This window comes from Chiroxiphia lanceolata, chromosome 1, assembly GCF_009829145.1.
Source record: "Chiroxiphia lanceolata isolate bChiLan1 chromosome 1, bChiLan1.pri, whole genome shotgun sequence".
NCBI classification, from domain to species: domain Eukaryota; kingdom Metazoa; phylum Chordata; class Aves; order Passeriformes; family Pipridae; genus Chiroxiphia; species Chiroxiphia lanceolata.
This window is the reverse complement of record NC_045637.1, coordinates 100,093,934-100,120,601: the sequence shown is the minus strand read 5'-3', so window position 1 is coordinate 100,120,601 and position 26,668 is coordinate 100,093,934. Positions and strand designations below refer to the sequence as shown.

Sequence of the window (26,668 nt, the reverse complement as noted above, 5' to 3'; positions counted from 1 at the left end):
CAGGGCACCCCCCGGGTTCGGGGAGGGGGGGGTCGTCCACCCCTCCAGCTTCTCTCACTCTCTCTTACACGCTCTCACACACTCTGCCAACAACTTCCCGCTGTTGTTGATATCTAATTTTCACAGGAGCAAAAAAGAACAGCTCTGATTGGTCCCTCAGGGGAAACTCTCCTGGGACCAATCACCTCTAGGCCTCCCAGCTCCCAGAGGGGGCAACTCAAACCAAGACACACTCTTATAAGTTTTAAGGATGGCAGCAGGAGGAATTTGCTGATACTTTGTTGTCATCCTTTTTATTAAATTCCTCAGTGAATATTTATAAGCTGCAAAAACTGAGAAGGGTTTTCTAGAACAAGGTTATCTTAACTGAAACTCATTTTAACAGAGCTTGGTACATTTCACTTGCTTCAATCATCTGCTTTGCTGGACAAGTGAAAACGCTAATGATCCAAGAAGTTTATCTTTGTGTATTTCTGCTGAAGGTGAAAGAGTGTCTAGGTTTGAGCATTTAGAGGAAGATGTCGTTTATCTCATTAGTTCTGATATAAGCAGGGAAACAGCTGAGTTGGCCAAAACATCAAATAAACACAGTTACAAAGAAGGTAATACAAATATATTTTGCTGGGATTTTTCTCCTCTGTCTCTGTCTTCAGACATGTAGAACAGAGACACCTACATGTGAGCTAGGTTAGATATGTTCATGTCCTACCCAGTCAAAGCATTTCCAAAGCATGGTTTGTCTGGCTTACTTCCGATATTTTCTTTGGGCTTATTTGACTCCCAAAGTGGTTATTTTTCTCCTTTGGCAATTAATGGTAGGCCAGACATATAGCTCACATATAGGTGTATTTTTATGGACAGGCTAATCCCACCTTCTCATATAATTTAGCTTAATTCAGAATAATAATTGTGATTTATAATTGTGCATGCAGGTTGGCCAGGACAAAGGAAGCTGTTCTTTCCACAGAAACCACAGCCCATGTGTTGTTCCTCAAGAGAATGAAAATATTTTCCACACAATATTTGCTTTTTTCACGAAGTCTGGCAGAAAAGTATTGGTAAGAAATGGCACCACTTATGACATACAGCATATTCTACAAACGATTTTGCATGGCTTGGCATAAAGATCTGAAGCATATTGTTCACTGTAGAGCAATACTTTGCTGAATATATAACACAGTTGGTCACCAGAACCTTCGCTCCCCTGTTCTGTCAAAGGCACATGGGGGCAGTGAGGCACTGTACTTGGTGCCTGACCCACACAGAGGGCTGATGTGCAGCAGTGGCCCTGCCCCTTCCAGGGTGCTTGCCTGGCTCAGCACCTCTGTAGAGGGCTGAATTTTATTAGCTGGCTTGCTTTCATTCAGGTCTCTGTATCCAGCTGTCTTCAGGTCTTGAAAGTTTCTGACATTTCAGTGTAAGAGTGCTGTATTCTAGCAGTTTACTATATACCTAATTTTCTGCTGTATTTGCTGTCACACAATTTGTCATTGAATTTTTACCTCCTTCGCCTAACGGCGTTTTCCATATTTCCTATAGGACTGTGAAAGACCAGGCAGGTCCTGCTTAATTATACACTGCAACTTAAGCTCACTACCCAAAGCAGAGTCCTGTGATATAAGTATCTACATGCTGCTGAATACCGAGATACTCAAGAAGGTGCGTGCTTCCCTTGTAGGTTGTCTTAAATACCAACTTAAGTGTGCTTATGTGTGCCAGTGAACTCAAAACTTGAATTTCTTCCTCTCTTTACTAGTGTGTTAAAAAAATATCATGGCATCAAGGAAAACAAATCTATTTATCAACAGTGTGTATGGAGGTGTTAATCGTAGTTTTTACCCATTACACATTGAGACAGGAATAAATTAAGTTCAGAAATTTATATATTGAGAAATAACAAATGAGTCCCCTAATTGTTGGGGTGTGGTGTTAAGGCTAGAGACTTCTGAAAGTTGAATTGATTTCTGAAAGTTTTCATTCTGAAAAATGAAAGGCAGAGTAAGTGAATATAAACTATGACCAGCTATGTATCGTTCTTTCTGTGTAAACAGAGATGGTAGTTTTTTGTCACTTTTACTTCAAATTATTATTATTCAAAGAAGATGCATCAGGAAGAAGATGTATTAATGCTGAGCTTGATGTTTGTGACATGAAACAAATGATTGCAAGTTAATTTCTGTCTTCTCTGAAGACACTTAATGAGACAACAAATCCTAAATTTTTAGTGATTTATTACATTTTGACCTCTTTTCCTTTACTTACAAAAATGCTGACTCTCCAGTTGTGGTAAGATGCTGTAAGATTATGAGGGTTTAAGATAACCAGAGGAGAAGGCTGATAACATGAGCCTGCTAAAATAAACCTGTATTTGATAAATGCTAGATTAAAAGCATCAGAGAGCACCCTAATTAGAAAACAGTTGCTAAAGTAATTGATTGCCCTGAGCTTTTCCAATTGAAACCAATGAGTCTATTAATGTTTGTTTGTATTTGAAAATAGGAAATACAAGCAAGACCAGAAATTTCAGGTGTTACATGCTTATAGAAATGCTGAAATATGTAAACAAGTAACTGAGTGCACACAAAATATGCTTCTGGAAAATTGAGGCTTGGGAATAGCCAGGATTCACCCCATCTGCTGGGTGCCTTGCAAGATTACTATTAGCAACAACCCTTTAAAAGATGTACAGTGTTTACACATGTGTTTGGGTCAGTATCACCAAAGAGTGCCATTTGCTACTTACCACCTACCCTTCCCAAGGTGAACTGCATACAAATGACTAACCTATAAGTTGAAATGGCATCTTACTGAAATGCGCCTGTCAAAATGCACCATGCATTTCATGGCAGAAATATATATCAATAAGATGAGATGTACAGTAAATATTTAAGATATCTGCCATGCACAGATTTAAATAATTAAGAAGTTTTCCCCTTGTGTTATATTAGATTTTGTCCCAGATTTTGTATATCATTTTTCTGTTCAATTGAAAAACAATTCAGAGCTTTTTTTCATGGTTAATATTGAGCCTACCTGTGTTATTGGCAATATTCTGTCTTGCTTTTTTGGTAGATGTGGAAAACATGAACAAACCAAATACAAAGTATGTGTTTAAAGTCCAACATACCTGATTTTGTTTTATTCTGAAATATTATGCTCAGTTATATCTGTCTGTTATGAACATTAGGAATATTTTTTCAAAGCAACGTTTTAACCAGGCTAGTGTTTAACTGTCAACCTAACCTCTACTAAGCTTTGTCTAGATGTTTTTATTACACTGGCAAATTTTGATGGTTTGTTTTTGGGGTTTTTTTGCAGGGGGATTGGTGCTTTTGTTGCTGTTGTTTTGCACCCTCAAATCCAATTCTTCCTCTTTTTACTTCTCAGGACAGTTCCTCGGTCATCCAGTTTGTCACAAGGGCAAGGTTGAGGATGGACGGTGACCTCAGAGTTGTGGAGGTGCCGAGTGGGAGCCCACAAGAAAAATCAGTAAGTAAATAAACCTGAAGAGAAAGGTTTCCTTATCTGAGTAGGCTGGAGATCACTGAGAACTCTATACAAACTGGAATTTGTGGCTAGGCTTGGTCTGGGCCAACCCAGACTTTGTTTGGCTAGACTTACAGTGCTGTGAACTGTGCTTCTTTGGTTTTGCTCTCTGTGATAATTGTCATCAGAGTGAGTGACATTATATGGAACCAGAGGGATCTGTGTTGTACAAGCTAAAAGTTTAATACCCTCGAGGTATTCATGCAAAAATTAGTTTTAGCTTCCTGTTTTAGGGTTAATCTAATTCAGATTTTCCTTGAAAACCTAGCAGAGACTTGAAACCCCAGCAATGTCTTTTCACATGTGCCAGAATAAAATATTTAGAAGTGTTAATGATATTTTGGGAGCTGTGAAAATGGACAAGGATGTCTAAACTTTCAGTGATACATTTAACTCTTCCATTGTGCTGAGCTGATAAAAATGAAGTATGAGCTGATACCACATTTTATATTGATCAGCATGGGGGTGGATTGAAAATTGAAGGTGAAATATCAAAGGTCAAGGTGAATTCACTTTATAGTTTTGTCTGTAAGTAAAATTGTACTGTAAGATGTTTACTGGCTTATCTACTGGAAAAGGAGGGGTAATGGCTTTGGTTTACTACTACCAAATGGGGACCCCTGGTGGTCTAGTGGTTAGGATGCAGCACTCTCACCTCTGCGGCCTGGGTTCAATTCCCAGTCAGGGAAACTCCCCTGGGCAGATAGAGCTCGTCAGCGCTCTAAGGCCATCCATCTAAGAGAAGGTCACTCTAAACAAACCTACGTCCTGAGGACCTCACTGCCACTGTCCAAGCTTGCTCAGCCCTGGCAGATGAACCTTAGGATTAAAGGGTGGGCTCAGCTCAGCACACACTGTGTCTCACCTAAAAAATCCACTGCGCAGGCTCAAAGGGTAAAAACCTTTCCCAAATCTTCGTTTACGAAGACTGGCCATATATACTACTACCAAATTGTGTAATACTTGCAACATGAAGATTGACTAGGAGGCCACACCCAAATTCAGCTTAATTTTTGCCTAATGAAATTTTAAAATTTCGTTTCTTATTCCTCTCTCATATGAGGATCAGAGGTAATCTGGACTACTTTCTATTTTTGTTCTTGCTGTGTATTTTCAGAACATGATCCCTATTCTCAGTCATCCTTCTCTCCCTAGTGGATGTTGTCTCCACCAACCTGTACAACCACTCTCTTATTGCCTCCATTTTAAGTGAGTGACATTGAGATCTCGGTCTGAGAACATTGAGTTCAACACACTTTTGGAAGACACTGACGCCCCAAATTAAAGCACTCATCTCAGAGATACTGGATTTAAAACCCCACAGGCAAATTAGGCCTGCATCTTCTTGCTACTTTAAATTGGAAAGTGGAGACATCACTATAATGCCCATCTTCTCCACCATCGTGTTAAGGAAACTTCCCAGTCTGACTCTGGCAGTCACACTCCCAACACCGGGGACTTCCACTGCTGGTACCGAAGCCCTTTCACAGTGGGCAACTCCAGCTGAACCAACAGGTGCCCTGCTTGACTTCCTACAAACTCCACTCACACACAGTCAGTTGAGATTTCCGTAGTGGTTTGACCCCAGATTTCCCATAGCAGAGTCTCAGATGTCTAGTTACATAAAGCAATTAATTTGTGGTGCGGTAACACAGAAACAGTCTGAGCTGGGCACCTCCAAGGAGGACTCCCAACCAAGGAACCACTGAGCTTTTATCTGCTCGCAGTCCAAGCTGCATGCAGGACATCCTCTTCCTCCTGAGTCCTCTACTCTTGCTGTTCTCCCAGGGTGCATCCACCTGATTGGTTCTACTGATCCTCCTGCCTTTTGTTATCCAAAAGGTAGGTAGTTCACTGCTATGTCTCTCAGTGTCCATGTACCTGGCTGGCACCACCCATCTTCCTACTCTTCATTTACCATAGGGTTCACGGCCTCTTGTCTCAGGCTCCCACCCAGAGCGCAATCCGATTTCAATCTGCATCTCAATCTGCGGCTTGCAAACTGAGCTACCTGCACCAAATATATTCTTCAACAATCATGTCTGTAACCCTAGTTTTAACTTTTGATTTTATTAGACCTGTCAGAAAAAGGAATTATTTTTTATGACAGGACCTCATTTTTCCCCTTCTGTTTTATTTTCTTTGTCAGGTTTCTGGACCATTCTAAAATGCATTAAAGAATAGACTTGGCAGCTGAAATGAAAAACATAGCTAGCCTTTGCTGGGAATGTACCTTATAAGTGACCTGCAGCACTGATCGTTGTTTGATCTCTCTTTAGTTCTGCAGGTTGCACAGAGCAAATCTTGCAATTGTATGGCAGAATTTCATTAATGACTGAATAACATATGACTGTGACACCCATGGCCCAGCTGAAATAGAAGAATATAGAATATATCTATGCCAAACATTTTCATCTGTAAAGGTTTTTAGAATCTCTCAGAATGATAGGCACAATGTAAAAGAAATTGTTCTTTGCCTGTTCCCAGAAAGCCTTTCAGCAAGTCTTGAGCTGCATCAATTATGCAGTGCAGTGTGTGTGCTGGGAAGCTATATTAATCTTCAAATAAGAGATTGCTTCTAGGTCCTGGGAAACTCTAGCTGTAAACAAGCATGCTTGACATATTGTAGCCATGTAACATCAATTTGTAGTTTCAAGTCTTTTCTCATGCAAGTGCCATTTGCTCTCTCCTTTATGCTATTTCCATATGTCTGTTGGCTTCACCATTGCTGTATGTTTTGGATAGGATCATGTTCAGGCAAAAATTTAAAAGGTGGTTTGGCTCAAGGTACTCATTTTCCCCTGTTCTCTTCTTGTGGAATGCAGAAGGGAATAGTACTTGTTGCAAGCCACAACTATGCAGCTGGAAATACAGATAGGAAAAAGAAAATGTCTTTGTTCATACTCCTCCCTTCCCTTTTAAAGTTCATCCCATACTCTTCATTGACCATGGACTGCTACCGCATTCATTTGGATAGCAGTTCCTTCTGAACAGTTCTGCATGAATTTCCTATGAGTTTGTGTTCCCTAATAATGAAAATACATTTTCTTAGACACTTTATCATAGTAAAGTAGAAAAGGCCTTTTTGCTCTCTATGGCTAAATGTAGACTTATTAGCACATTTAAATTGTTCTTTAAAATCAGGTGTCATTACTTCACTGGGCACTTTTACAATATATTGTACAATATCAGTGTGCAAACTCTCTGTAAAGAAGACAAATGGAAAAAGAAGACAATCAGAAAAGGAAGACTGATATTTGTGATGCTAGTATAAGAAGTATCACTGGGCAACCCATATAAACATCAGCTTTGTCAGAAACTCCAGCAGACAATTCATAAGGGAGATGCAAAAGCATATGTAAAGATCTCTACGTTGGGTAGCAGACTGTCTGTGAAATGAACCCATTTTAAAAAAAAAAGATGCATTTATGCAATTCTCAGACATAACGTCTCCATATTTGGATATGATTTTATGTGATTTGGAATTGTATATGCTGTCTCTGGTTACAGTAGGCTGCTTGAACTCTTATTTGGGACAAATCACATGAAGAAGGTGAACAAAGTTTGGATTTGGCTTTGTGATGACAGTGGTATTAACACAAGTATATATTGGCTGAAACTGATGGTGTGGTATTTGCAGAAGGCATGCTTAATTTTCTTCAGCATGTGGGTTTCCATGAAGGTTTGGCTCCCTTCTTCTCTGCAAGTGGGGTGAAACCAACAATAAGCTCCATGAGACCACAGTAGTCAAATACACCAGATCCAAGGATCCACATTCTGTGCTCATTGCTTGTGTGCAGGAGGAGGAGGAGCGCTCTTAAAGAGCAAAAGGACTTCCTGTAGAAGTGTGGAAGGAAGAATTGGTTGGATTTTACTACAACGAAACCATCTGAATGCCTCTGATTCTTCCTGTCTTGAAAGTGAGTGCACACAAAGCTGAATGCATGAAAAGGCATCCCCAGACAAAACACATGCAGCTTCTGCAACATAGTGCCCTGTAGAGCTTAAGGCTGCTGTCTGGTGCTGTCAGCTAAGTACAGGTATGCTCCATCAAGCCTTTGAACATTTCCTACTGTCTGGGTAGAGTTCACTTTTCTCTTGTTTTCAACGCAATCACCCCAGGTTTAGTGCAACACAGTCAAGTGGTTGTCCTCCATGTATTTTTTTTTCCTCAGGATTTACATAGGTTTATGTTTGCAATGATAAACAAATATATTTTGGAGAAGAACAATAGTAAAAAGAAAAACTCATAAAAATTAAGTTTATGCTTGTGAAGACCTGCAAGGTATCTTTATATGCATATTTATACGCAAAGAGATTTAAATGCATATTCACATGCCTAAGGTTTAGCTGTCTGCCTGCAGCATGGAGAACTTCGACCTGTTCTCCATGTCTGTTGGAAGGAGCAGCCTGTGGTACTGGACAGTGCTCATGATGTCCCAGCATTTTTTTAATGCATGTGGAAATACTACTTCCGCTCATTTTTCAGAAGCACTCAGCATTTTAAGGCACCAGCTCTCCAGCTTAGCTTTTTGATGCCTGGCCAGAGCTTTCTCCAGCAGTTTTGCAGCCTCGCGTCAGTGGGTTATTTGCTGCTTTATTGTTTTCACCATGTTTTGATTTTTCATTTTGTTGCTTTACCTTTCCATCTGCTATTGTAACATTCCTTTTACAGATTTTCTTGTCTTTACAGTGCAGTCTGACAGGTAGAAACACACACTTGGGTAAAGGAACAGAACAATACACAATAATAATAAAATACAGTTAATTTCCCAGGGATAGAGACAAGCATGTTGCAGGGACACCTCAGGTTTGTATTTTTCAAGAACTTGCAATGCCTTTCTTAGTATATCTAAATAAATAAAATATATAAGGGATGCATATACATATATTTACAGATGTGTAGGAGAATGGTGTCTTTACTGCTGAAGTGCCCCCAAGCATAAGAGCACCTAAATGGAAGAGTCAGCCAGCAGTGCAGTGGGGTATGAAAAACCAGAAATATTTTGGGTGATAATAGAGAAATAAAATAGCATTTTTTTATAAGCCATAGTGCTGTGGTTCATAATGCAAATGCATAAAATTCATTTCATGTACATAAGCAAAAAGAAATGAAAAATTTTCAATTATGTATTTTTAACAAGATTTTGATGAAGTATGTTTCTTGTCTTTCTTAGTCCCAGTGCAGTAGTATGTACCTATTCTGCAAAGGGCTTTGGCACAGTATGAACTTCAAATATTTTCAAAAATTCCTACTCAGTCAACTTCTTCTTGCCTACATGCTTTACTGAAATAGGATGTTTTAGAAGCACTAAAAAAAAATTTCTGATTCTTTTTAATTTATTCACTAAGATATAGCCATCAGGATATAGCAAGTGTTTGGCATGGGTAGAAGATGAACTGGTAGGTACCCTTGTCCTTCTGGTTTCAGCATTTCAGAAATCAGTGGTTGCGTGCAGATCTCAGTTATTTTCCAGAAGTCTAGTTTTGTTGTGTGAAACCTGATTGAGGTGCAAGCTACATACAGCTAAATGGCAAGCTGCACTGGCTCCTGGGCATCCCTGCTTTCAGATCCCACATGTACAGTGTGAAATGTAAAAGATAAATATGAAACTAAAACTCCTCGTACATCGTCAAGACAAGTCTTTTTCATGGCCTTTCCCTGGCGTTTCACTGGAGTCTGAAAAAAAGCCTCTAATTCACTCTATATTTGATGACCATTGCATGTGCTTCCTGTGATAGCTGCTGTCCCTACTGCCCTCTCTGGGATGCTTTCCCAACCCCACCCCCCTTATTTTCTGCATCAGTTACTCTTATTACTCCCATCTTCTCTATAAGTCAGGGCTGCCTTGAGCTGGGAACTGCCTTGTGTTCTCCAACATGTTGGCCACTCTGTAGGGTCTTTGCTGCTGGGGTGGACAAGATGAAGAATTCAAAATGTGCTCAAGATCAGCTTTCAGGGACTGCACAATGGCCAGCAGGTCAAGTGGCGGGCAGTGGATGACATGCTTCTCTTTAGTACCATCACCCTCTGCCTCCAACCTTCCCACCAGGGATGACTTGCTTCCCTGGCCTCCCACTGCTGACTGTACTGGCTTCCTTCTGATACTCCAGAGATGCGATATACACTGTCTGTGCAGTCTGATTTGACTGGGGTTTGGCTTGGGTTTTTTGTTGTTGGTACCTTTCTCACCAAAACTTATTGCAGTGACTGAGTATTAGTGCAGGCAGATTTTGAGGGCTTAAGACAGCTAGGGACATTAGTATGCACAACATCCCTGTTCCTCTCCGAACCATGAATGGGTTTTTTTAATGCATGTGCGTTGATTCCAGACTGCTAGAAGAAACCAGATAGATAAGAAGCTGTTGTTGTTCTACCCTTGTAGTTCAAGCTGTGACTGCAAAAGCTACAGCCAAGCTATTCTAGCCAGTGTGCTTCAAACCTAAAATGTGGAGCTCTTGATGCAGAGATTATGTATGATTTTATCTCTGCAGCTATTCCTGGCTCTGTCTTTTGACATCATACAGTGTGTACAGGTCTATTTTGCTGGAGGTTGTGATACGTTAACATTTACTTTCTGAGTAGTGGAGAGCAGGCACCACCTCACTTTGCATCCAGGGACTGTTTGAAAGGTCTCTTCACTTCAGTTGGCAATACTTAAAATGTAAGGAGTTTCGGAGTTTTTTTAGAGTCAGGAAAATAACATTAAAGCCTTGTCATCTAAGAAATAGTCATCAGACTCGTGTCCATAAGATGGATTCTAACCTTAGTGTGTGTGAAAAATGGACTGCCACATCAGATCATCTTTCCAAGCTGCATCAGAAATAGGAGGAAGGCACAAGGTTTGAGTTTGATCTCTCTGTCTTGTATTTCCCTTACACTGACTGTGAGGGAGACTCTGCTGCTTAGGAAACTCTCAGTTCAGCAAAATGTCTGGGTGCTAATATCTGAAAACAAAGGCTTTGTGCTAATATCTGAAATGCTAAAATTATTCTTTTTTTTGGTTTAAGAACTGGTCCATGTTTGAAAACTATTTTGAGCATTGTGATACTAGTTATGGGAATATTTTTGGATACTGCTGTATATGTGAAGCTTAGTTTGTGTCCATTTGCTATATTTTCAAGTGTCATTGTCATGACACCATAGCAAGGCTGCTCACGATCATCTTTGAAAGGTTGTGGCCATCAGGAGAGGTGCCTGAGGACTGGAATAAAGCAAATGTCACCCTGGTCTTCCAAAAGGGCAAGAAGGAGGACCGAGGGAACTACCAGCCAGCCAGACTCACCTCAGTCCCTGGAAAGATGATGGAGCACCTCATTCTGGAGGCCATCTCTATCCACATGAAGGAAAAGAAGGTGATCAGGAGTAGTCAGCATGGATTCACTAAAGGTAAATCATGGTTGACCAACCTGATTGCCTTCTACAATGAGACAACTACCTGGATGGATGAGGGGAGAGAAGAGGATATTGTCTGCATTGACTTAGCAAGGCTTTCGACACTTGTCTCTCACAACATCCTCATAGGCAAACTCAGGAAGTGTGGACTGGATGAGTAGACAGTGAGATGAATTGAGAACTTGCTGAAGAGCAGATCCCAGAGGGTCATAATCCATGGCGTAAGGTCTAGTTGGAGGTCTGTCACTAGTGGGGTCCCTGAAGTTCAGTACTGGGTCCAGTATTGTTTAACTTGCGCATCAGTGACTTGGATGAAGGGACAGATACCTCCTCAGCAGGTTCACTGCCAACACAAAGCTGGGAGAAGTGACCGATACCCCAGAGGGTTGTACAGCCCTTCAAAAGAACCTTAATGGTTTGGAGAGATGGGCAGAGAAGAGCTATCTGAATTTCAAAAAAGGTAAATGCAGGGTCCTGCACCTGGGGAGGAATAACCCTATGCAACAGTACAGTCTGACAGCTGACCTGCTGGAAAGCAGCTCTGCTTAGAAGGACCTGGGAGTCCTGGTGGACAACAAGCTGTCCATGAACCATCACTGTTTCCTTGTGACCAGTGGTATCTTGGGGTGCATTAAGTCTTCCTAATTGTCAGATCGCGAGGGAGGTGATCCTGATCATCTGCTCAGCCCAGGTGAGGCCACATTTGGTTTAATGTCCAATTCTGGGCTCCGTAGTACAACAGAGATGTGGAGCTCCTGGGGCAGTTGCAGTGAAGGGCAGTGAAGATGATTAAGGCACTGGAGCATCTCTCTTATGAGTGTAGGCTGAGGGAACTGGGCCTATTTAGTCTCAAGAAGAGATGATTGAAAGAGGACCTCATCAGTGTCTGTAAGTATCTGAAGGGAGGGTGTCAAGGGAATGGACCAGGTTCTGCTCGGTAGTGCGGAACAATGGGACAGGAGGCAACGGGCAGAAACTGGTGCACAGCAAGTTCCACCTGAATCTGAGGAAGAAGTTCTTTACTATGCAGGTGACTGAGCACTGGAACAGATTGTCTAGAGAGGTTGTGGAATGTCCCTCACTGGAGAGATTCAAGTACCATCTGGATGTAATTGGGTACGATGTGGTCTGGGATGACCCTGCTTGAGCAGGGAGGTTGGACCAGATGACCCGCTTTGGTCCCTTCCAACCTTACCCATTCTATAATTCTGTGAAATGCCTGATAACATCTCACTGATAGAAAAAAGCAGTGTGTGTAAATCAGCTATGTGCAAATTCCTCCTCCAGAAAAACTGGTCTTAATCAGCATTAACCTGTGAAACTGAGATGAAGGATCTCTGACTACTTCTTTATGGGAACACCTTGACAAAATATAGCCCTTCTCACCCGCTTTCTCTCATCTGTAGCTGCAATTTTTGTGTCTGTTTGCTGAGGATGCTTACAGAAACAGAAATGTTCATTAGTGGGATCTCAGGAGGCTGTCCTATCCCATCTACCACTCAAAGCAGGGCTGTTGCCTGCACTCACTCAGGATCCCCATGGCTTTCTCTGAGGCTTGGAAACGGACAGGGTTGGAGAACTGAGGGCCTCTTTGGCCCCTGTACCAGTGCTACCATCTCCTTCCTTTTGCAGCCTTTTCCTGAATGCCCACCTTCAACATTCATATGAGTTGCAGGATATTGCATTCCTTGTGCTGTCTCATAAATGAAACTATTTGAACAGGGTCAGCAGTGAGTGAATGTATTTCATGGGTCTTTCATTAGCCTCTTAAAGATGTGTATCTTGGGATTGTGGAGAGCTATCTGCATTCCCAGAAGAACCTAGACTGCACATGCCCTTGCTTCTTTCATACAATGTGTCCTGTGAAGCAGAGCAGGAATGATTTGTATTTAATAGGAATGTATGAGTTGTCCGAATTTTTTTGTGAAAAACAGGTTAGCCAGCTTGTCACAAGCATTTCATGTGAAGCATCAGGGAGTTTGGCAGGGCCGTAACGTGCTGAGTAAGACAAACTGTGCAAGATGTCATGGCATTCCCTGCCAATCCAAAGGATGGAGTTTTTAATGCAAAAATTTGTGTACCTTGGTGGCCCAGCAACAAAACAAGCTCAGTGTCTGGGCTTGGGGATTGACAGGGTAGGTGTTATTTTGGAGTGGAAGCTGATATTCTTTGGATCTAACACATGGCTACTCAAAGTCCACTTGAAAGCTTTAAATCCCTTGTGAAAAATAGATGGAAAGCACTAAATGGATTCCATATTTGTTTGACAGATGAAATGATCAGGGAGGCCATGGTGCAGTGTCTCATAAGATGAGTACAAGAGAAAACAATACAACTTCTAGTCATAAAAAGATCTTTTTCTAATTGCTTTGTAGGTGGTCTTTGAGGCTTTGCACAATCTGGAACCTCGTGGATATGTTGTCGGATGGATCATTGCCATCAGTTTGCTGGTGGGAATTCTCATCTTCCTATTGCTTGCTGTGCTCTTATGGAAGGTAAGGCAACAGATGTAACATAAGCACCAAAGCTAGTCCCAGAAAAAAAGCTTAAATTTATCCTTGTATTTTTAACATCTATTTGCTTTAGGAACTGAATAATTAGTCAGTAAAAACAGTATCATATATAAGCTTTCATGAGGGACAGGGAGGGATTCATGATGTACAGAAGAAGTGAAGAAGTGGGGGTTTTTAGGGCCTGGTTATTAAAAGTTGAAACCTCTGATACCATTTCAGGACAACAGTGTCCCTCTAAGAAATCTGCTGTTATATTACTCTTAGGTACTTCTCATTTCTATGGTTTTCTGATGACTGAGGCTCACTGATTTCAGCAGGATTTCTTGAAAATTGTGTCAACTTTACTTGACCAGCAAAAAAATTGGGTGCATGTCTAGGAAAAATCAGATAGTAGCTACTGTTTTCAAGAGGTAGATGCCCTGCAGCAGTAAATTCTTCATATCCCTCACACAAAGAGTTCCAGATCAGTTAGTTACCAGAGGAAGAAGCACCTGGACCTGTTAAAAGACAGCCTTCCCACTGTCTCTGATAGGATACAGTTCTTTTACCCCAGACACTGTTACAGGGTAAAAGTGGGCTGATCCTGATACTTGGCAGCAGCCATCTTGTGTGGTAAATATGAAGGGGAAGGAACTTCAAGTATTTTAATTCCTCAGTTCCCTGCTACCAATCCATAACTTAAAAGACCACAGTCAAGGTCAGGGACTGTCTTTGAGGGAAGTAAATCTCAAATGCACACATGGGAACATGTCCAGCACTATTTTGCTTCCCATGGCAAACATCCCGCAGTCTGACTCACACTGTTTAGCAGCACGTGTGCTGCAGGCTCTGCTAGCCGGCTGTGTTGGGGCTGGAGGTCACAGGCCCAGTGTGCTGCAAAAGGACATATCGCTGCAGGTCATCAGGCTGTAAAATGGATTTACAAACCTGGGCCAAAAACTAGCCGTGTAATTCTTATTATAGATAATATAGTTGTGTGTATAGTTTCATCATGGATTATAAAGCTACTTCATATAATATATAAATTTTATATGAGTTATAGATTTAAAGTATTTTTAAAGTCAGTTTTGAAGATTTTTAAGCATATACTGGCCAGGTTAAAGTTGACTGTGCTTTCCATTTCAAAACCAATGTTTGACCACATTCTAGAATATCTCATAACTTCTGTTTTTCTGGCATCTAGGAAATGCTTTTGCTTTCTGTGGCAGAAAGAGTTAAAGGAAAAAAAAAGTCAGTGAAATTAAGAAGGGAGAATAACCATGAGAATAGAAAAATGTGAGATTGGAAGAGACCCAGGGTTTATGTCCCAGTGACACAATTTGAAAAAGGAGTTACTGCTGCTGATTTCATATGGCTCATTTCCTGTCATAAAAAGGCATGTTTGAAAATGTGCAAGATAAGAAGAATATCACCTTTCACTGTGAGTCTCCAGGAGAAACTCGCACAAGTTCAATTCTTAATCTCTACTAGAGTTAATACAGTCCTTTGCTTCCTGGAGATTAATCTTGAGACTTGAGCTCTTTTAAATTTTATAGAGATCATTCAGTGAAGAAGCTGCCATTTTGTTGAATGAAAGCTTTGAGAAATTTTGAGAGATTCCAAGTAACAGTAACTATTCCAAGCAACTAACACCAGATTTACATAGCCCTTTTTGCATGCAGATGTGCTGAGGTGAAGAAAGGTAAGATGCCTTGGTCAGAGTCTGTGTTAGAGATAAGTCAGGCTTTGCCAGCTGTACTCCAGTGCTTTATCCATAGAGTTGCATGATTAGTAAAGGATTCAATAATTTAGGATTTTGTTGTAGAGAAAAGTGATTAAAATTGTGTAGCTGCTAGTATCAGATGGTGATTGGTCAAAGGACTCAATAATCTTGGAGGTCTTTTTCAGCTATAATGATTCTATGATTATATATATATGTGCGTGTGTGTGTGCATATGTGTATATATATGTATATATATATGTATATATGTGCATATATATGTATGTATATATGTATACATGTATTCCTCCCCTACATTGAAATCCAAAGGGGTTTTGTGCCATAATTGTATGTCCCTATGTACCTCAGGGGAGAGGGGATGGGCTTTTTTTAAAAAAAATCAGTTTTATTTCATTGCAGCATTGATAGAGAAACCTTTTGAAACTGAGTGGCAATTTCATATCTTTGATGCAAGTTGTTGTGCCTATTCAGAGTTCACATGCTTCTTCTTTTCTGTACATGTAATTCCAAGATCCCTACCTGTAGGAACTACATAGCCCATACCTGTCCTGTCTGTCCATAAAATCTGCAAAAACTGTGACTTGCTTTATGTTCTCTGAAATTCTTCTTTCTGTAGTCCTCGTTGCATTTTGTACAGTTTTTCTGATAACTTTTCAATTTTATTAGTTTTGTTACCCACTTATCTAGTTGCTTTAAGTGAGTTGTTACTTGCTATCCTGTGTAGGCTTCTCAGGGTACTACTTTTTTGATACAGATGCTAGGTTCAGTGGGCCTAGAATTAGGCTTTTTCAATATTATCCTGTTATAAAAATGCAGATAATTAACTTCTGTGATTCAAAACCAAACCTATACTATCTCCCAAGCATAGATAGATCTTCATTATGGATAACATCTAGGAAACCTTGAGGAGGAAATGGGACAACGAAAGTGATTGTACAAATAATTAGGTTTTCACCAGGCAGAAGCTGTGTGGATCATTTGAAGTCTGTTTATTTTCTTCTTATTTCTCGCTTTCTGAACCAAAGCAAGTATCACAAAATGTTTGTAGACCCTTGACTTACCAAGAGCAAAAGGGTTTGTATTCCTGCAACAGTGACTCAAATGTTGGGTTTTTTACAGTAGATTGATAGGTTTACGGTAGGTTGATTTGCTGTGCTTTTTGAATTCTGACTGAATGTTACAGGAAGATTGAGTTTGTCATCTTTTATTGTTCTCACACAAGTAAATGGTTAATGCTGCTGTTATAGCCAAAAGACTGCATTCACCAGTGAGTTTGCCAGCTGCCATGTAATATTTGTTCACTACTCTCAAGATAGGCAATATTTCAGTTGTGGTATGTGTCCAGTACGTGTAAAATGCCTTTGTTATCTTTCTTGATGTAATGAGCTATGTAAATGTGTAACAATAATATTGTGGCTGAGTGTTCTCTCCAGTCTCAGTGTCCTCAAAATGAGAGCTGTGCATGGCAGGGTACTCTGAGAACACCACAGCCATTGCAGCTGTGTTGCTCTTATTCTGGCACTGTGTGAACAAATGTAATCCACTGGCAAGAGAGAAGTACGCTTGTGGTTCAGAACATCTTTCAGAAAAGAGGAAAGATAGCCATCATTTTCAGGAGTCCAAACCAGTAAAAGAATACATATGTAGACTGAAAAATTGCAAATACGTACCTAAGGTTCCAAGGCTCCCCACTGCTGGAACACAACATACGTATTTACTGGAATTCATTAGCATCCCTCAAACCCAAATGCCAATAACAGAGCAAATGTGACTTACCTAGTCTGAATTCTGTTTTTAGGCTTGGTTTCACAATGGGAAGTGGTGTATTATAACTTACACCAGCCATAGCTGTTTCCTTCTGGTTTGACTAATGCATGAAAGTGACTTATTCTGATAATTATGGACATGGTACAACTTTCATTCAAATATTTTTGGCAGATCAAATATATCAAAATATGATTTTAAAGCTACTTTTTATTGATTCCAAAAATAGTCTTTAATGTTTAGTCTTGGGTTTTCAAACAAAGCCAGAAATATTTCAGTAGTGTTTCTTTTTTTTATTTGGAGAGGAAATGGAAAATATGGATCGAGATATGTTTTAAATTAATTATGCTTATAGGAATGATATCTCTAATTACTGTCCTATACCCTGGTGAGATTCATTTTTTTTCCAGACATATCTGCAGTAGACATTATGTTCTTTGAGAGCAATAATCAGAGATGAACTTTGGATGATGGTTGTGTTCATTCTGTGACTTTAAAAAGTAAACTACATAGTAAAATTTTGCAACGGGAAAAAAATCTTTATTTGGAAATAGTCGTAAGTTTTAATGTTGGCCAATTTGCTTTTTAATTACACTTATAAATATACTGGTAACAGCTGTCTTGCAAGTTACTGTACACAGTCACCATACTGCAAGAAGTTCTGGCTTTGATTAAACTCAAGTTACCAGAACTCAGCACTGAAAGATCTTTGTAAGTTCAGTCGCTATGGAAGAATTTGATTCCTAGCAGCTGTATCTGATCCCAGTGTATTGTAACTGATGAACATTGTTATGGCAGAGAAGAATTAGCAATGTACACAAAATTGTGCTTAACTTTTAGCTTACTTTCATCTAGCCTGGCTAACTGACTTGAGATATTACTGCTGGTACCTGGGGTGAAGATCTGTAGTCCTCCATAGATTTTAGAAGTAAATTTATTTCACATGCTGTAGTACTAAAACACACATAGTTTTTAAACACACATTTTATTAGACAGTTACTTTGTAATGTTGAAATAATAAGAAAAACTGTTTTGCTAAGAACAGCCAGTCAATTCATAAACTTAGCTAAAGCAAACATTAGATAAACTATTATTTTAACTGAATACTCTATGACTATCTCAAAGGCCAAATGTTAAAAACCAGTCGTTAAGGCTAGGTACCTCAAAATAGAAGAACAATTCAGACTAGCAGGATGCATGGAAAAGATGCATTTAGGTTTGCAAAACAGATAACTGCACACAGCAAGGGACACCAGTACAGAAAATCTGATTTAGTACTTTTTTATTTTTTAATTAATATAACATACATTGCCATTGTCACTGATGCTAGAGTGTCACCCCATTAATGAACAATTTGTTCCTCTAACCAATTCTTGTGTAACTTTTCTCGCAGGAGTTGTTCAGTTGGCTTCAATGGAGCTACTTGCTTATGTGGTGAATAGAGCTGGTAGTTCTGGTGTTTACCCTTGGAATATCTTTACTATGTAGGTACGGTCTAGGTTGCATCAGACAAGATTCATTCATCTAGCCTTTGATTCATTTGTGGATACATAATATCTTTTGTTAAGGACTTAGTATGTACAGTACTTCAGAAATGAATGCTTGTAGAGGAGAACTAATCTTTGAGCAAGCTGCTGAACTTCTCTTTGTCTCAATTCCCCAGCTGCATAAGTGTATATATCATTGTGTATATTGTACGTGTGTACAGCCATTTGTGGAATGGTGATGTTTGAATCATATTTATTTATTTTCTTGTACTTGTTTCACTGAGCAAATGAGGACCTACATTACAAGACAGTTAAGGGGGTTGCCTCTCAAAAAGTCAATGAAAGACTGAATAATTAAACCAGACCTCTGGAGCCCTCATGAGCTTATCTTAGCCACACTATCATCCTTCCTCCTAAATACACATTTTCTCCTTTAACTCCTTTACAAACATGCCTTTACATCACAGTGGGACCCAGAATTGGCAGTTTGCCAGTTCTTGGTGGAAAAGCTGATAGACATATCAGTTTGTGACCCCTATGTACTGTGGCAAGTGTCCTTTAATTGGGAGAAAGAACATAGTGCATCATCTTGGAACTGGTAGTTTGCGAGGATTATCCAGGACCACACAAACCCAAGTGCAAAGTGTTTTTACCCGCATTCTTGACAGTAGTAAAGTGAGTTGCACTTAATAACCAGTTATCTAACCCTGCATGGGGAAATGTTCCATGCTTCTAATCTCAGCACCACTGCTTTGCAGAGATTGGGGGTGTTGTTGCTCTGCCAACTGGTGGCATTTAATGGGGTGAAGTTTCTGGCCCTGCTTTGACCCATGATTAGCTGCATATTTTTCTAGCTGTAGTACTGTTTATGTGAAGGGAGAAGTACGCGAGGAGTATGCACCCAAAAAAGGTGAGGAGATTAATTCTCTGTAAGTTAATGCTTTCTGAAGTGCCATGAGGTGAATGGCTTGAGACTTCTGCCTAGATTAGCAATGTGGTATTAAAAGATTTGTGATGTAAATACATACTGTTCAGCAGCTATGACTGGATAGTGGTTACAGTAGATAAAGAAACTGTATGCTAGAGGAAAGACAGCTTGTGATTAAGGCACTGAACCTTAAGGTATGTTGTCAAAGCCTAGTTACATGGGAGATTTCTTCAGTGGTTCTTACATTTTGTTTCATTTTTTAGTTACAGCTCTGACAGTGCTTTACTCCCTTTTCTTTTTGCTTGTTGGTTTGTACTGTGATTGGTAACCTTGTCAGCATAGGCATACTGTTAAAAATAAATACTTTCTATGTTCAGCTTAACACCTCAGTATGCACTGGAGAAACTTAATTAAAAATAGTACAAAAACTCACAAAAGTCTCTGATATAGTCTTGGATCCTGTTTGAATGTTTTTGTTCACAAACCTCTATTTCTAGCTCAGTGTATAGTCTTGGATCCTGTTTGAATGTTTTTGTTCACAAACCTCTATTTCTAGCTCAGTGATAGTCTTGAAACACTGCTGTAAATCAATACATAATGCTGTTTTTACAGCCGTACGTAACTGTTTCTTAATGAATCATATTAATGAGAAAAAGACTTTTAAAAAAGCTAAACATTCTTCTTCAATCCCCATTTCAAACTATTTATCTTTTTATTTGATTGGGAGAGAATAAGCCCTGTTGGATTATGAATTATAAAAATGTTTTAGAAATTTATCCAATGGTGACTATAACAAAAGCAGTGATATTGCTTGCCCTCTGATCAGCTTTGTTTTTTCCCAACTGCAAATTAAATTTTATTTTGTAATCTCATCACTCTTCAAGCATACTTATCATTGGCACCCTAAAGAAATAGCCACAGAACCACACTGCAGGAAATGTTAGGTAAGTGTTTATACTTCTGGAGTTTAGAAAAATATAAGGTCCAGTAATTCAGCCTTTGGATGAGCACAAAATAGCAGCAAAAAAAAAAAAAAAAAGATAATTTACTGTGATGTTAATTCACTTAAATGACTTTTGACTGAAGTTTTCAGTTTGTGTGAGTACTTGAAGAATGTAATTCTATGTGAGTGTTGTTAGATATGACTTATCTGTGATTTTAAAGGGCTTTAAACCTGGCATGACAGCTAAAGGGAATTGTCTGTGCTAGAGACTTTAAATACTCACGTTTGAATACAGGACTTAGTGCTTTGCAAGGCAAGAAATCCCTTCACAATAACAGGTGTAATTCCTCATTCCAGACCAACAAAGATTTTCTGTTGCTTTATTGTTCAGTTTTACCATAAACATATTTTCTGCTCAGCATACACTGTAGATGGCAGTAAGGTCGTGCTAGAAAAGGGTACAAGGGCTGGAATAAGTAAATTAAAGGAAGTGTGTAAAACCTATGGATGGTTTCAGGTTTTGAAGTGACAAACACTATCCAGTCCTTTCTGAAGATGCTTCAAGTAAATATTAGAGCTGCTATAAGTAGGTGGCTTAGAGTCAAAACCTGAAGCACCTCCAGTTATTCTAGCCCATCTACCCTTTTCTCATTTTCTGCATTGTCTTTACTGGCTGATGCCTCTTCTTCCATTATAACCCTTGAGCTTCCCACAGTGCTCTCTCCTTGCTTCCTGCAAATACTTCCTGTTGCCCTTCCTCTCATGAGTGCCTTCCCTAGGCAGAAGTTTACTGATCAAAGTATTTTCCTCAGTCCTTTACTTGGATGTGGTTGTGTGAACTCACAGACTGCCTGATGGGGTCACAGCTCTTGATGTGGGTATTCCTTTGCTCTGTACATACATCTGTATGTGTACACACATGCATATGTCTGTATATATAGAAAGCAAAGTTTGGGAGAAGTGAACAATATTAGAGACTCATTACCCATGAAAAGTGTTGGAGACCATCGGCCCACTTTAAACACCCATTCTACAAATGAGATTACAGCAATGCTCCTGTTAAAGCTGAGGATCTCTTTTCCTCGTCCTTGCTCAAAATTCAGGACTCAATCCCAGCAGTGCTATCCTCACTGTGTTTTCTCAGTTCCCTTAATGGCTTTGCATTAGCCATGGAAAAGAGATCTTCGGGTGTTCCTTCAGCTCCAGTGATAAAAGAGCCAATATGTGCTCAGCCTCATGTTGTATCAATTCTTCTGCTTTGGTCCAAGTGTCTGCCTCCTTATTACCTCTTATTCTATCCTAAATTCACTTGTTCTCTCCAGCTTGCTACTGGTATTAATCAGCCCTCACGGTACAGGTTAATATTGGTATCGTTTTTAATGCAATTATTAATTGTAAGGAGACGGATATGCGGGTTGTGTGGAGTCTTGTGAGACAATGACTGTGTTGTGATTTCTTCATGGCCCTTATCAAAAAAATCCCTCTCTGGTGATGATAGGGATTATATCACATTAAATGGAAATATGCATTAAGCACTAAGGAACAGTATCGCATAACAAAGCATATCCTTGTCTTTCAAGGATGGGAAATTTATCTAATCCCTGACCACTATTTCTAAAAATGTTAAAAAAAATTATCCTTAAGGTTCAGTTTCTCTTTTTGCCTGCACTTAACTCCTCTACATAATTTTAGAGTATTCACATCATTTACAGCAAGTAAATTCTTTGTAATGGGGTCACCTCTAGATGTAGGAATTCATGCTTTATTAATATTTACTATAGTTTTCAGCTCACTTTTTATCCCTGCTGAAAAGCTATACAAAAGCACTGTGTATTCAGTGAAAAAATAGTAAAATACCAAAATGCTCATAAACAACTTTTAAAGACAATTCCTGAAGCAGATGTTCAGTAACAGACATTTTTTATGAAAATAACAGTGGGAAGGAGTTTGGGTTTGTTTGTTTGTTTGGCCCTCAAGGAAATTAAAAAGCTTTTCTATAATTTTAATTATAACTTCAAGAGAAAGTTTTATTATATCAAGGATGTGTTTGCATGAAGGATGGAAACCTTAAGGGTTTAAAACCTGTTTTTAAAACTAGAAATTAAACTTCTCTTGTTAATCTAAGGAGGCAAAGTCCTGTGGCAGTTTTCTAATGAAAAACATGTAGGTCTGTTATAAAAACTGATAATACAAAAAATGGCATACACTTTTTCAACACATCTGCTCCCTGAGCATATGTAAGTAATAGCAGCAGATTCCTGTGAATAAGTAAGTACCTATGATTAATCCTACTGGGGCAGAACAACAGAGAAGTATTAGGCTCTTACACTTTTTTTTTCCATTATCAATATAATAATTCACTTCCATTTTAGACTGAAAATCTAGAGAAACTTCAGCTATTTGCTTCAAGCCTCATTGAGCTGAATTCTGTTGGCATTAATGGTGAACTTTCACTGGGATTTTATGGTGGTGCTATCTTGAGGATGTCTTCTAAAAATAAATCCTTTGCGCTAGTATAGCTTGTAGATTCAAGTACAAAAATTACTAATAAGAATTTTTTTCTTTTAAAGAAAGAATTTGATCTGACATCTAGAGTAAGTTTGAAGGATGGGGAACTAGAAAAACTCCTCTTTAATTTTCTCTTCCTGAATCCTTGCAGATAGTGCTCTGAAAGATGCTAGGAAGTGAGGGAGTCGTGGCCCTCTGAAATTCAACAGTGTCACTTTTTTGAGGTGATTTTTCAGAACAGGACCACCACTATCCCTGCATTTGCATGTACATAGCAACAGATAAAGCTTTGCTTCTGACAGATGGGAACGATACTACGTTCACAGTCTGTGCACAAGAATTTCTATGAACAAATGAGTTTTAAGGTCTAATTTCAGTTATTAAAGGGGGCTTCCAGAAGGTCATGGGACCTTCGTAACCTCAAGGTCATGGACATTTATGTATATGTCTGCTTATTGTGCATTTATAAAGTGGCTGTAGGTCTTGTGGTTTAGGAATGTTATTCTCCAGTTTAGTGCTCCTACTAAAACCATGCAATGCTCCCTTCCCTGTTCCCCCTCCTGTACAACAGGCTGGAATGGAGAATTGGAGGCACAAAAGGTAAAGATCACAGGTTGAGATAAGAAAAATTTACTGGAAACAGCAATTAGATAAGAAAATGAACAGTAACAGCAACAATATTAATAACAAAACGGTACAAAAGAGAGAGTGATTCACATACAAAATGCTCACCAAGCCCAACACGACCCAACCACAGCCACGCTACCCCAACTGCTCCCCCTAGCTCAGAACCAGCGTTACCCTACCATTGCCTCCACCACACTTCCACCACTTCCTCACTCGATGGACTGTAAGGAATCCCTTCTCCCTGGAAGAGACTCCCTTCCACCATCCGTGGGAATGACCTGAGGTGGTATAGTATAACCTCCAGGTCCTACCCACACCCCCTCCTGACCACTGCAAAAATTAAACCTCTCCTTTTGCTGCCTTTATTGGCTGCTCCTATATGGGGCAGAGAATCTCTCAAAAAACTGGACCATTTTCTCCCACATTTCATGCCACTCATGCCTATCAATCCTTGAGGTAGATCTCTGAATGACCTTCCTAAAGGAAAGAAATTACCTTCTCTTTCTTGACTCTAAACATGGTGTGGACTGCACTGAGGAATCCTGGCAGTCTTGGCAACAAGAACATGCTTTCCTTAACATTCAAGTGAATTTCAAAACTCCCGAAAGCTGTTGTAACAGGCCTGAAGGAGGAAAAAGGGGTGAAAAGCTGGGGAAAATCACCCTCCCCTGTTCTCCCGCAGACTGGGTACAATTATTGATGGACTCCCAAAGGTAGCACTCGAGGTAAGGGTAGGAGAGTAACACTGAATACACATGCCAAATGATCCTCGTTGTCCTTGACTTTATCATGTCATAAGCTGATATCAGACAGTACAACGACAGAGCAATCCTGATCCCCCTCCCTGCTCTGAAAAAGAGCACCACAAGGAGCACATAGGGGAATATATACAGGGTTAGGTACCCCACCCACATGAACAGACCAAGCAATATTGTGACCAGTGGCTCTGTACCTAATACAGCAAATGCTTAGATCAATTTTGTTTTCAACCCACTCTGGGCAGATCTGTTATTTTCTTAACCCTTCAAGCCGCACATTGGGTGCCAAAGAAGGCTGTCGTGATTTAGGAATGGTATTCACCAATGTAGTGCTTCCACTAAAACCACGTGTCACTCACTCCTCCCTTCCCTCCTCTCCTCCCATGCAGCAGGCTGAAAAGGAGAATTGGAGGCACAAAAGGTAAAGATCACAGGTTGAGATAAGAAGAATTTACTGGAAACAGCAATGAGATAGAAAACGAACAGTAACAGCAGCAAGATTAATAACAAAAGCTCACAAAAGAGAGAGAGTGATTCACCTACAAATGGCTCACTGAGCCTGAGGTGACTGCAACCACACCACCCTGACTGCTCTGTCCAGCTTGGAAAAAGTGTTACTCCAACTGCTCCCTCTGGCTTTCAAGCCAGTGCCATCCCACTGCTCTCTCCACCATGCTTACTTGATTTGAAGGAACCCCTCCTCCTTAGAAGAGACTCTCTTCCCCCACCCCCAACAATGGCATGAGATTGTATAGGATAACCTCCAGGTCTTAGCCATCCCCCCTCCTGGCTACTGCAGAAATTAACCCTGTCTTAGCCAGAATCAGGATAGTAGGTGTGTATGTAATGTACACAAATGCACTCAGCGGGGTACACTTATCTCTAGAATAATGGCATGTCCCAGTGGTCCACAGTTACCAAACAAAGGGGCTTGTTAGACCACGCTGCAGCTTCTATGTCCTTTGCACAGGAGGCAAGAAGCAGAATGAGAGGATGGTGTGTGCATTCTCATGCTGCTGTGAATTCAGAATGTAGCTGGGGGCACTGGCAAGGACCTGAGCTTTAGGAAACCCTGCTGGAGAAGCAGCATTGGCAGATTGACCATGCTGCCTTTCAGACCCCTGTGAGTTAAAATACACTCGAAGAAAGTGAAAGTTGCTGAAAACTGAAATTAAAAAGTCCAAATTAAGGGAATATTAGTTATGACAAGACAGCACAAAATTTTCCTGCACATAGCCAGTTTGGGAATAAAGGGTGGCAATAACTAGTTCATAAAGGAAGACTAAAACATCATGTTTTACACAGCAGGAGTAGAAAAACAAGTTTAGAGTGGTAGGAATTACTTAAATATTTCGTTATGGTGAACAAAATATTGATTCAGTGATCTCAACAGTGCTAAGTTTGAGGAGTTATTCTTGAATGGTAACCAAAGTCTGTTATTAAAATAATTTTTGGTTTTTTGAAAGACTTAAAAAAACCCAGAGATATGAGAAGTTTTTCTCCAAACTGAAATGAAACCCACTTGCATTTCTTAAAGTACAAGGATTTAGGAAGCAAGATGTGCAAAAGGAATTATCGGTAATGATAGCTGGAATTGAGATGCTGGGACATGGTTACATGTACTGTATTCCTCTGATCCCTGTTGTTTTGTGCAGTTGTGGACACTGAGAGCATCATTCATAAAACTCTGTCAGCATTTACTCAGGACCTGAGTGTTACTCTGACTTTAGGTTCAGCTCCAAATTTTGCACTAGTCTCCATTTTAAACCAATAAACCTGTATCTACCTCTTCTGGTCTGTTTTATTAGGAATACTTTATGAGCATTTTTTTTTAAAGTATGCTTTATGTAAGAGGATCTCTTACCTCTGAGTAGTTCATCTATAAGGAGCAGAGAATTTGTAAAGATTTGGGACCCAGTTTGATCTCATTTATACTGATGTAAATAAGGAGCTATGATTTCAGATTGGCACTTGGAGGATTAAATACTAACTCCTGTGGTGTTTTTTTCTGCACACCATTTTCTGTCCTCACACTGACAAATTAAGTTTCAGTTTAATGATAGTGTAACTTACCACTGTCATCTCTTCTAATTTGCAGATGGGCTTCTTCCGCCGGAGGTATAAAGAAATTATTGAGGCCGAAAAGAGCAAAAAGGAGAATGAAGATAGTTGGAACTGGGTCCAGAAAAACCAATGAACTACCCATGAAAACTAAAGCCCAGTCATGTGACACGTGCTCACTAGCCTATAGATCCTGCTCTCATATCTTCCATATGTGGAAGAAGGAATCTTCTCCAGATTTTTCGGAGACCCATTGATACTGTGTCTTTATCACTCAAAAAAACTAGGGAACATATCCTGAGGCAACCACTGTAGCCATGTCAGGTGACTGGAGCAATTCATACTTCATTTAAGAGTTGAACTTTGAACTTTGGTAACCAAGCTGCAGTGCAGAGCAATATTTATGAATCCAACTAT

At 39.8% G+C, this 26,668-nt stretch overlaps 1 protein-coding gene across 1 annotated transcript in view; it reads left to right on the top strand.

Moving 5' to 3' along the window:
* The window catches only part of ITGA9 (integrin subunit alpha 9), a 217,633-nt gene extending 191,246 nt beyond the window's left edge, over positions 1-26,387 (top strand). The window contains 5 exon segments of the mRNA XM_032691139.1: positions 933-1,058; positions 1,540-1,659; positions 3,388-3,489; positions 13,318-13,437; positions 26,289-26,387. Coding sequence (XP_032547030.1) covers positions 933-1,058; positions 1,540-1,659; positions 3,388-3,489; positions 13,318-13,437; positions 26,289-26,387 — 567 coding nt within the window.
* The last annotated feature ends 281 nt before the right edge of the window (positions 26,388-26,668 follow it).